General features: G+C 37.2%; 1 protein-coding gene across 2 annotated transcripts in view; it reads right to left on the bottom strand.

The window, feature by feature from the left end:
* NUDT14 (nudix hydrolase 14) overlaps nt 1–12,867 on the bottom strand; it is a 57,990-nt gene that overhangs the window by 11,471 nt on the left and 33,652 nt on the right. Inside the window, exons 3-4 of one of the 2 annotated variants that reach the window (XM_071557371.1) lie at nt 5,609–5,673; nt 524–758 (exon numbers count right to left, since the gene is read on the bottom strand). In XM_071557371.1, the coding sequence (XP_071413472.1) occupies nt 524–758; nt 5,609–5,673 (300 nt within the window). The remainder of the gene's footprint in view (nt 1–523; nt 759–5,608; nt 5,674–12,867) is intronic. The other variant, XM_071557370.1, reaches the window with a different exon arrangement.

The raw sequence follows: 12,867 nt of genomic DNA, 5'->3' as shown, positions 1-12,867 counted from the left end.
TTTCAGTAACTATTGGAAACCCTGCAAAAATATAATGTAAACATTTTCACAGTCAAATCAGCGAAATCTTCATATATAACAACTATTGTCCAGTTCAAAGAAGGTTTAATTACAGACTGAATATTATGAAGAGATCTAATGACCTGGTTCTCGTGGTTAATCACGGAGCATCTCAGGCAGTTTCTATTGTTAATCAGAAAAATAAGAATCAGAGATGTAAAACACCACATATAGTAAAGAAGGATTGTTTCCTAGTGCTGCAACAAAAGGATTTGAAGAGCCCAATGCAACTTTTCCCAGTTCTTGGAATAAGTCACAATAGTATGATTCTTCCTGTGAATTCAATTCCATAATTATGAGTTTATAATACCTTAAGTCTCTGTGAATACTCCTCTCACTCGCTGAAAATTACACCTTTCATGTACTTTCAGAGGTCCACGTTCCTCCAACACACTGCTTAAAAAAGGGAAGAGGAACACTGAGGCCACTGCAGCAATCTGTGAAACAATGAGATGCTATTTACCTGTAGGAAGTGATCCTCCTTAGGTCTCTAATGGAAATACGATAGCCACACTCTTCCAAGACTTCCTCACATGCAATTTGTTCTAAAGAAAGGTTTGGTTTGTCCACAATGCCAGCACAGAGTTCATAGGTCACTCCAACCACAGCAGGTAAGGGATCCTCCAGGCAAGGGAACTTCTTGTCCTCTTTCTGAAAGACTTCAGGATGATGCCGTTCTACTTCACACATATAAACAGCTTAAAAAAAACCCAAAACACAAAAGAAAAAGAAATGGGAGGGGGTATGTTAGTTTATTAATCTTAAATAGAAAACATTTGCCTGGAAATTTGTAACTATGAGAGCACTTGAGAGTAAGGAATTCAGCTGTGTTATCTATTAAACACTGCAATGGGAATTTTAAAGGTTCTCTTGCCATGTTTGTAAAATTATTCTTTAAACTCTATTTGTGCTTACATCATCTGGAATGAATTCATACACACCTTAAAATAAATAAAAATTGAAAAAGGAAGCTAGTTCATCCAAGAAATTCCCCTGCCAGAAATACCATACAGCTTCCATTTGTTGGGCAATGCGGAAACTGGGATTTAATTTAACCTATGCAGTTATCTTGCAGGAAAGTTGGGTTGCACATTAAGTACCATGGGCACAATGATAAGTCTTTCAGCCTGTCAACTCAGCTGTTATTTAGAAAGGGTATGAAAAGCATGTATGTTTGTTTGAAAAAAAAAATCCTCTTTTGAACATAGAGTTCTTTGCACAGATTCCTGTGTGGAGTCTGAAAAAGGTTTCTTGAATTAATCTACAAACAGCTGCCACTGTAATGCACTCCTAAAGAAAGTGCAAATGCCAGATTTCAGTCCTTATTTAAGCAAAACCTCTCACTGATGTCAACAAAAATTCTGCCTGAGTGAGAACTGCAGGGCTGGATGTTAATACACAAAGAATCCTTACTGACAATTCCAGATAATTGTAACTTTAATTTACAGCTATAATCCTGCTTGTTTCTTCTTTGAAATTCTCTTATGTCGATTCCCATGCTTTTCATGGAAGCTGACTATGAGAGTGCTATAAACCACCCCGAATAAAACTATTTTAAACTTTGAAACTACTTTTATTCCATTAAAATATTTTATATGCATATTTCACATACACATAACATGGTTTTCAAATAAGTTTATCTTTTATTTCCCCTTCTAAATCTCATAGAACTGGTATATAAAAACTCAGGTTGAATGGACAAGGTACTGGATTTAGCCTGTTATTTCTAAAAACAAGGTCTCTAGAGAAATGCAGTTGCATATCAGGAAAGTACCACAGTGACTTCCTAAGCTCTTGGTCTCTGAGGCAGAGTCTACATCCCAGAAATTCGTCTCTGGGCTCCTTCTGCAATGCTTGTTTTGACATCTCAGAAGTGGAGAATAGCAAGATCAGTCCTTGAAAGGGAGATGTCTGGATCAGTCCATTGACCAAACCCTAGTCTTTCTCCAGAAGTTAAAACTTTCAAAGCTGCTTGTCTTAGGTACATCCAGGCCTTTGAGAATTGAACAGGTAAGCACAGGAGCCTCTATTTTTACTTGGAAGACATGAGGAGAGCTCAATTTTCTTTTTAAAATGCAGCATGAAGGGAGAAAAAATATTCCCTGTCAGCTCTAAGGGACAGGTTCCTAAAGGGTGTCTATTGTCATTATTCAAAAAACTTCTAAAAGCTATTACAATAACCATAAACAACAACCACATCCAAGATTTTTCTGAGATGAGCCAAATGCTCTCTAAGTTTTATTTCTCTGTACTGATGTATCCATATCAGAAAATATGAAAAGGAACAATACATTCATCTCATTAAAGGCCTTGGGCATCAAAACATGATGTAGGTAAATAGTGTAGGGTACAGAAATATGAAACTGTGACTGAAGTAACCCTCTGTTATAAGTCTGTTGAATCCCTGAAACCCATCCTGTCATTCCATAAGGCACCTGCCGTTCTCCTTCTCCCTCGGCACAACTGGGCTCCACGTAGATCAAAATCTGCATTCCCAGAAGGACCTAATCCAGCAACCCCCTTCAGAGCAAAGTCCTGTGATATGCCAACACTCCAAGCCCAGTAACAGCTTTTCTCTGTAGATAAGGAAGAAAAGAAGCAGTACCAACCACTTCTGTAAGAGTCCAAATATTAGAGCATTCACCAAGGAGTCTGATTATGAATTTAATATCACTTGGCTCACAAAGTTTCAAGCTCAATTTATCTCTCACAGATAAGCAAAGCCTAGAAAACCAAGCTGCCTGCCTGCTTGGGAACAGAGAGTCTCCCATACCTCTCCTGAAGGTGTAAAATGGACTGCACAAGTGATGCACCATATGGATAAAGAGTTTGGAAAGCAGAAATCAGAAGTGAGAGCTCAGCTCCCAGCACAGTCACCCACCCACTAGTCCCATGTCCAGCTGCTCTCTTATCTTCCAATGGCTTGTGTTTCTTTGGGAGAAACTGCCACTTCATCATCACTGGGCAGTTTCATCCATCATCAGATGGACACACACCATAAGCAGCAGGATGGTGAGGAATCAAGCTGTGCTAGAGAAGGCTCAGTTTCGACATCAGGAAGAATTATTTAATGGAAAGTGTTGTCAAGCATTGGAACAGACTGACCAAGGACGTGGTGGAATCACCCTCCCTGAATTGTTCAAGAAACAACTCAACAAGGCACTCAGTGCTATGGCTTAGATGATAACGGGATGTTCAGTCAAAGGTTAGACTCGACAATCTTGAAGGTCTTTTCCAACCTTCCTAACTTCATAATTCCACAAGTCAAACAACTATCTAGTGCTTATTAAACATCTTGACAAATTAGTCTGGAGCCACTCAGCTGTAAGAAGACTCAGAGTGGAAACTCCAATTGACTTGATGTTCTTGCTTTCCTGTGTGAAAGCTCCTGTCTGATGGCTCAACCAAACTCAGCAAGTAAGATCACAACTGTTATTCAAAGCAGCCTTGTTAGGTGACTTGTACAGGGACCTGTTTGCTATCCATGAGAAAGAACAGTACAGACTGAGGGGTTAGTGTGGTTTGGCTCACTGGGGGATGTGCTAGCTCCTCTCTGAACTTCTGACTTCTCTTTGATTACAGTGGTGTTTTGCACCTCTTGAAATGGAACATGGCATATGATTCAAATATTTGATACTGTTTATTTTAAGTCAATGGAAAAATGAACATCACAACCCATTGAAAGGTCATTATAGTTACAGCGAAAAAAACAGGGTGCGTGTTCATAGGTGCTAACCCCAGCCCTCCCCTGGAACATATCATTTTATTGTATTTGAAAATGTGTGGTTGACTGACTACCTAAACAAGCATTGCCCAAGACCTTTGCCAATCAGTCATGAGTGAGGAACTAATATGGAAACTACTGTAACATTCTCTTCTCTGCTCCACCCAACTGTGTGACTTCATAACCATTTAAGATGATCTAAGCCCAGAATACACTGAAAAATATGGTCCTGCCTGTGTCACTGGTTGTGTGCTCCTGCTACCCCTCAAATCAGCACAAATGAACTCCTTCAGGCCAGTCAGGTGAGCTGTCTAACCCCCAAAACTTTGTCTGCAGCTATACAGGACCTCTGCTGTCACTGCGTAAGGGCTGGTGCTGCCAAAGGGAATGAGGTGGGAATGTTTGGGCAGGGAGGGATGACTGCCGTTACAAGTAGCAGAGAAATCAGTGGGAAAACCTGATCATGACACCACAGCCTAAGGAAAGGGCAGCACACGTCACCCAGCACACGTGCAGGGGACATGCCTGGGGAGCAAGCAGCAGCTGTTTGCTGACAAGCAACAGCTTTCGCCTTCCTAGTGGGACTCTGGTGGGATCCAGCCATGAGAAAAGCCTCAGTCTTTGCTTTTGCTTTGTGGAACAGGCACCAAGGCAGACAATAACCATTGAATGGAAATATAATTAAAGGGATTTGAGTAATGTCAGGGCATGGTTGTGATCACTGAACTGCTGTGGGGTGTCTGACTGACCACTGTCCCTAAGACCAGGTTTTTGAGCAGCTCCAGCCTCTGGAATGGTTAATCTCCACAAACAGTCCAGTCCTTTGAGGTTGATTTGACACTTCTATACCGATAATGTAATGAATGCTTTGCTGGTTAGTACACACATGTATATCTATATATGCACATATATTGAAGGCTTCTGCCTAAGATTGCCTCAAAGAGAGCAACATCTATAGGAGCCATTTTATTCAGCTGGCAAATAAACAACATTGGATTATTGATAAAAAATAAACAAACACTTTATAACAGTCAATTAGCACATCACGAGAAGCATGCACTGTCAGAGTAACAGTGCTGCACAGCACTGGAGAGCCTGTCAATCGCTGACAATAAGAAAGGGCAGCGAGACACTACCCTAAAAAGTTTCCTATAAAGTCTACCATGAACAGTCTTGAAATGGTTTCTTAGCAACAGCCAGTGAAATACCTTGTGATTTCTTTTAATTAACATGCAGGAAATATGCATTTCTTTTAAATTCCATAAATTAATTATTACTTTGAATTACAATAACAGATATAAAAACTCAGGAAAAAAGGCATCTTAACCTAAATTCATAATAATAACTGATAAAATGAAGCTGTACACTTGCTGATGAAAAAGCATAGAGTCTTAAATTTCCCTCATTTTAAATTCCCAAGTATACACTGCACAGTAAGGCAGTAAAATAAAAAGGAATATTTAAGACAAAATAAAAAAAAACAAACACAAACCCCCCCAAAATACTGTGCTTCTTCACAGAAGCTTTAATTTGAAGGAACTTCAAATTAAAGCAATTTCTTGCATCATCATTGTAGAGCTGTTTGTAAAAGAGGAAAAGAACCAGTCCAAAAGCAGAATCTAAGGCTACCCTGATCATTCGTTTCATCTGTAATGGAAATTTCCTGTTAAAAATTCTGAACAACTGAAAAGGATGGGCTATCATACAAAGAAACAGAATACAGAACAAAGATTTTATCACCACAGATGCAGCAACTTTTAACTGCTAAACCCTTAAAAGCCTGCTTCACTAGAGAGCAAAAGTAAATCTAAAAAAGAGGATTACCTGGGCGGAACTGCTTCACCACAACAAAGCACTGCCGAGAAGTATTAAAGATCAGGATTGACACACTGAGAAGGAAGACAAAAAACCAAAAGATCAATGTTTTATGAAGGATTAATGCAGAAGTATTAAACTTACATCTCGCAAATTTAATTTTAACTACATAAATACATGGAAGATTTATTACTAAAGATGTAATGCAACAAGATTTTTGTCCAAAATCCATCTAGAGGGATAGATAATGGGTCATGTTTCCAAAGCCCATGAGAATTTACTGAAAATTAAGTCCCTTTTGTCTCCTGCCATGCAAAATAAGCACCAATTAACTCCTTCTTCCCAACAGCAAAAAAACCCCCATCCTTCCAGCCTAAGAGCATAGGAAAAAACCCCTAAAATTAAAAGGATTTTCTTTTATGAGTCCCAAATTATGACAGTCAAAATCTTAGGCAGAGTCTGGTGTCATTCAGAGCCAGACACTTCTGTATAAGCACAGAGGATTTCTCTGCAGCTACTTCCTGAGCTCAGGTCTTAAAGCAGACACTATCCAAGTCCAATTTTGAACAAATTTTAACCAGAAGTAGTTTCAACTGCTACCACATCAATTGTTCTTTCCTTGCTTGAAATACTTGTCATTGGGAAACCTGATGGGCTGTTTGGAGATGCTCTATAAGTGTGGAGCACTGATGTTCTCTGCACACTTTCAGTACTCTCAGATTTTACTATTTTAAGAAAATGCAGGCAAAGACTCTCTCTTTAGCTGGTAGCTCATTGTCATCTGCAAAAACCAGTGTATGTTTTGCTCATTGCCATGGCAGCATTCTCTTATTTGTTATGCCTCACTATATGCAACTAGAAAGTTAATTCATTATTCTATTAATTCTACAATGGATTAGACTAACAATGGCATATTTGCAGGGTTGAGTCAAACTTTCAACTTTCCCTGTAAAAGAGCTGGATATTTATTTTCACTATTAGATTTAATAATGAAGTCTCCAGCTGCCAGAGAAACTGCTATTTGATGATTATTAAAAATAATGTTAATGTTTATTATAATAATATATAAAAACCAAAACAGAAGGGAGAAGTCCAGATGTTAACATGTATATTCATGGTTGCTGTTCTCACAGACCTGTACTGCATATTGATGTCTTCCTGCCCCAGAAGGTGCCATTTGCCAGCAATTTTAAAGCAAAGGTTTTAGCCTTCCGAGAGGCTGGAGGAGAACATTCACCCTGTTTACTGACACAGGGGTTCTTTCTGGCCTAGACTAGAGTATCTAGGAGTTACAGTGTAGGATGTTGGAAGAAATGAAGTTAAACCATGGACTGCATTATTTTTAAGCTTACTTAAATATTATTCTTTTATTCTTTGGTATTTTCTTTTCCTTTGCTTGATGATCCCTTCCCCAAATCAGTACTATCTGAGGGCAGACGCATGAAATAAAAATGGGAAAGGAATTATTGCTACTGAACCTTTGTTGTTTTGTGCATGGACCTAAGAATGTGCCCTGTCTGAAACTGGAGACAGCAGCAGCCTAAAGCTGTGGATGAAAAGTGAAATCTTCCTGAAACATATATTTGCTCTTTACCTTTCTTTACATCCACCACGCCAGGGCCAATCTTCCCCTTGGCTTGCCTTGTTTCGGCATGTCTCATTAAATAACTCATAGCAACTCATTAAAAATGGCTCAGCTATTAGACATTATTTTTTCCTAAGAGTCAATCACTTGAGATTTTTATGGAACAGATGGGAAAATTAAAAACAATCTGTCAGAAATAAGGAACAAGATCAAATTAGCTGGAAAGGAGTAGCAGCAAGTTATTTCAATTGTCTGCTTCTCACACCATCTTGAGATGAGAGGGTACAGAAATGGCAGAAATCTGTAGAACTTTCTATTTAATTACTTCTAATTTTCTGAGAGACTGACAATCAATTTTGAACAGAAATTTACATCTTTTAACAAACCACAACACACAAGTTCTAATACTGCCTGTCAGAGTTGGAGAGTCATGAAGGAGAAAGTTCAGAATTGCACCTTCTTAGGAGGCGTGTGACACTGGGAATGCCATTTTGTGTTTCTTACTCCACAAGAAAAAATACAACATGAAATACTTTCACAGGTCACTGGCTCTGTAACTTCTGAGACCCCATCTCATCTAAGGCAGCCTTCAGGACAGTTACTTAAGTATTACAGAAAGTTAGAGCAAGTCATTCAATTGATGTAAGTGGAGGATCCCCTGAGCCACTGCTTTCAACCGATTTCTTATTGCTGCAATGACCCCAACATGTGTGTTCAGCTGCTTGGTCTGGTTTATAAGATAAGGGAAGTATTTATCTTCTGGAGTTCTAAACTATTATTTTTAAAATTCACTACAAAATTAGTTTGAGATTACTACTTTTACAAATGATACAGGCTACTGAAAAGAACTATTACAAATTCATTAGTAGATTCAGTGTATCATACCACAGGACATTACAAAGGTATTTGATGTTTCAAGGCACTAATTACAGTAGAGTTGTTCCCAAAGAAAACATGCAGGTAAACAGCTTACTGTGAAAAAAATGCAGGATGCTGTTCTTTCTATAAATACAGGAACAATTAGGGTAGCCTTAAAATATTTTAAGGAAGATACTTACCTAAAATGTCAGAAAGACACATCCACAAAGAGCAGCTAACCTGCACCTGAGCTTTTATTGTACTCAAGTTTTCAGTTAAAGTGTGCCTGGTCTTCATACCTAACATCATCTTTTCTGAAAGGGATTCCAATAATTCAGCCAAGGCCCTCATGTAGCATTTAACCATTTCAACTTCAACCTTGTCTGAAATAGGGAAGTATTAGGATTCTCTAATGGATATTTGGTTTCGGTAAAATGTCTAAATCTGCAACACAGCAGTCGAGAAGCTTAATTGCTCCTCCACCTCTAAGACTTTTACTGAAGGAGAAAATATCCACCTGACTACAACCATTACAGTTAAAAACACTTCCTGGAAGAGTTTAGAAAATTACTCCATCGTGTGTCATAGAAGACTATTTCCCAACATGGCACAGCTCTGTATTTACTGAACTCACACTAACTGATGCTTTATCATATTCCAGCCCAGCAGACGTTCACACAGAAATACTGTTACAGCTTCACACTCTCAAACCTGAGAAGGGAAGGTGGTGTTTCATGGAGCAACATAAAACATTTGACCACAGCAGTTACGAGGTAGGGACAGATGAAAACTGACATCCTGTTAAAATGTGCACCACACACACATATGGACACATGCAAAGTTAATTATTTGGAAATACATCCTAGCAATTAAGATCAGCAAATGAACTTTACCACAGCTTCACGAACACATACTCTTATGGAGCTCCAATGCATGAAGGAAGGTTCTGGGGGTGGGGAATAAGGGAGTTTGATTGGGGTATTTTTTTTGTTTGTGTTTTGGGGTTTTTTTGTCTGAGGGTTTGGGGTTTTTTGGTTGTTTGGGTTTTATACAGCTGGAGATATAATTTCACCTTTTAGTCATCAGTTTGGTAATCTGACTTCATGATTTGTCAGTTGTTAACCTGAACTACAGTTAATTCACAAGTAACTGCTGACACTTATTAATTGCTTTTCATGACGCAAACTTTTAAAATCCTTTAATAAATGAAGATTCAATCAGCCTTTCGTGATTCTTAAATGTGGCCTAATGTAGAATTTAAAAAGTTGAATTTGTAAAACTAAAAAATAATTTTAAAAAATCTCCCACAGTACAGTAATAGCAAAGAGTCATATAAGACTTTCCTGTGTTTCTGACAATGAACTAAGAGTCTCAAGGCTGGAGATGATGATTTGTAATTACAATCGTATACTAATAACTAAAATCCTAATATGCTAAGTAATTGATGAGCTAACAGAGCCAAAGAAACGGACCTTTCTTAAATAATTGTAAGAGCAACTCAGGATCTCTTTGTGGCAAGCATGGGTACATGTGTAACACACAAACTGTGATCAGAATTAAATAATCGAAGCTAAGCACCTAAAAAGAGACTGACAGCAACAATGAAAGCCAAGACTTCTCAGCTATTAAACTCAGACACTTTCACCTAGTTTTAAATATTAAAAAGTATCTCAAAAGTAGTTTAAAGCCTGTAATACTGTTATGTGATACTCACAAACAACAACCTCAGCTCTACAGGGGAGACTTCAGGAACTAATTATATATATGATTTTTTAAAAAACACAAGAAACAAACCAAACCAAGCTCCCAAAATCCTTGCAACAATGTCAGAGTGTGCAGTAGTTCAGTAACCATTCTCAAGGACAATGAAAAAAAAATGGAAGACAAAAATGGCATGCAGAAATAAAAGCAACTAGTTGATTTAATGAGTTCCCTTGACTCTCAACAGATATTTACCTTTAAAAACCCCTTTGATACAAGCAGAAGAAAGTAATCAAATGTACTGTGCAATCACAGAAGCATTTAGAGATGCATTCATTTCAGCTGGAGAGCATACATACAACATACAATATTTTTGCCTATATGGCTCATAAAGGAGAAAATGTCAAGGCTTAAAAATTATATTAGAATAAAAGTTAGTAATAAAGTAAATAAATCACTTAGAAGTCCTATAATTGTTTTTAGCTTTAACGTATATTTTTTCTTTTTCAACATCTATGAATTTGGCTTTCTTTGTTCATAGTGTTGACAAACTGATTTTTCATTATGTTTTCCATGTCAAGACTATAATTCCATCTAGTTTTTTCTAAAATACTATGGTTGAGAAACACTCTAGGTCAGGATTAAAGTATGTTAGTGAAGATGTGTCTTTTTCTTGTTCAAATCTAAAATTACTGTTCTTTCAATTTTAAAGTGATAATCAAAAAAACCCCAAAATTTTTGAGAGTCAACATTCCAAAATAATTCTCTGGGAGGAGTCATCCTTCAAGGGAGTATACTTCATCTTATTTCAATTATTTTTGATGTTTGTAGGAAAGAATTGCATGTGGACCCTGTGTCACCTCGGTATTCAAATTAACCATCCATTTCACAGCTGGACATGTCCCTGGAAACTTCTAATGTGGTCTCTAAAGTGCTGTCTTCTTCCTTTTATCAGCACAGCACCCAGTACCTTAAGCCAGGGAAAACAGTCCCTTCACTTTCAGAACAGACATGTAATAAAGCTGTACCCTTTGATTACTCTCCAGTGCAATTCCTTTCGTTTCCCAGAGCTTTAACTATAATGTAGATAGTCCTGAGATTAAATGTGTGTGCTTGCACAATAATCTTTGCTGGTTCATTTAAGTCTTCCTTCAAAGCATTCTACATTTTTCAAAGGACAACACCAATCCAACTGGCTGTTTAAAATGCAGCCTATTACAAAAGCAAAGCTATAAGCTCCTGACAAAAACATTCACCCTTTCATACTAATCACAGATAAAGTGGATTTGGCAAAGATAATTAGAGACATCTAGAAGACTTCTGTATTCTGATGAAGTTTGAATGCTTTCTCCAATACAATGTAAATATTTAATACTGAGTAAAACTGGAATAAATGGTGAGCCATGTATGCTTAAGAAAATGAATATTACTTTGGAAAAAATCAAGAGGAAGATTGGTTTCAGTAAACTGAACTGCAGCAGGAAGTTTTTCATGACACCCTAAGTTTGGTTAATCATCAGACCAGTGCAAGAATGAATTAAGAAGTGGTAACAAACCCATGTATGTGCACTTCTAAAACATAGTTTACATCTACTTGTAAAGCAGCAATTTGTACCCAACCAGAGAATATGAGCAGGACAACTTCTTTGGAATAAACAATCCTTCCAGCACCCTGTTTTCATGTAACAAAGAAAGTAGAATGCAAATTCAACTGCAAAATAAATGAGACATCAAAGCACATTGCTCTCAATAACATTCCTTAAGTGTCATATCTTGGCCAGTATCCCAGGATACCCTTGGAAATGACACATTGCATCTCAATGGGTTTCTTTCAACAAAATATTTTAATAAATAAATTCAGGTTTTATGCTAACTTATTTGATTAAATAAAGCTTTGTGGGCATTATGTGCAACAGATGTCAGAGCCTAATAAGCTTTTGTTCCAACTCCTAATTATTTGTGAAACTGCCATTTATAAATGCTATCACACAGTAAGACCAATAAATAATCCACCTAAAAGGCCTAAGTATGACTCCATTCTGAAATGACAAAAATCAAAGATTTAAAAAAATACCAGGTTTCAAAGACAATTCATAAAAAGTTCAAGTGTTCTGCCCTAACTAAGGTAAGGAAAACCATCAACTTCATTTCTCACCTACCAAACCCCACATATGATGTGACTAACACAGCCTGTAGCCAGGTATAACTGCACAGTCTCAGTACCCATCAGAGAGAAACACAGACTGAAAAACTGGCAGCTGTTCACATTTCCCCCAATTTTCCCATTTCTAGAATAATAAGTTTCTATAGTTTTCTTTTTCCAAGAAATATTTTCAGTGGAAATTGTAAAAATACATGCACTCCAATTACAGAATGTTTCTTAGTTTTCTTAAGATTATTTTTACCAATCCCAAATGCATGTCCTGACCATGCTACTGTCTCCAGGCCATGTAAAAAAACTTTTGGCACTCTTCAGACAGAACTAGTTTATTTCAAAATCACCTGGAAGGAAAGGGAAGACTCTTCTTGATTGCAATGACTATAAGAGAATAAACACATCTTTTGCATATTATTGCAATTACTAATAGATTAAATCCCTAAAAATGTAAAAAAACAAGACACTTGCAATCTGGATACCAGAAACCTGTATTTAGAAATTTATGAGTAATCAGCCAGAACTCTTGTGTACCTGCTTAGCTGTAAGAATTTTCATGGATTCCAGCCTTAAAATTAGACAATTAACTTCCCAATGAAGCAGTGCCCTCAACAGAGACGTTATTGCCCTTTTATCCTGTTTCAGTGATACAGCAGAGAAGAGTTTATATGCTATAGGATACTTTCATATCAAATACTTAAAAAGGTGAAATGAGAATCTGAAAATTTGGCTTTTGATTTTGTTTTTCTCTCTGATAAGTTTACAGCATCAAATACATTTGTGTTTGCCTCATTGCTATGCTTTTATTTAGATTGAATCCTAAGGTAACAACATAATAAGACATTTTAAAAGACAGTAAATACGCCTGCAGAATTCCTGGCACACAAGCAAAGGATCTGTCAAGTCTTCACTTTAAAAAAACCCCAAAAATGAACAACAGAAAACACAGCATTAAGTGCATTTTATTTG

This window comes from Pithys albifrons, chromosome 6 (genome assembly GCF_047495875.1).
Source record: "Pithys albifrons albifrons isolate INPA30051 chromosome 6, PitAlb_v1, whole genome shotgun sequence".
Taxonomy (NCBI): Eukaryota; Metazoa; Chordata; class Aves; order Passeriformes; family Thamnophilidae; genus Pithys; species Pithys albifrons.
Note: the sequence above shows the minus strand (reverse complement) of the source record. Positions and strands in the feature narration are given on the sequence as shown.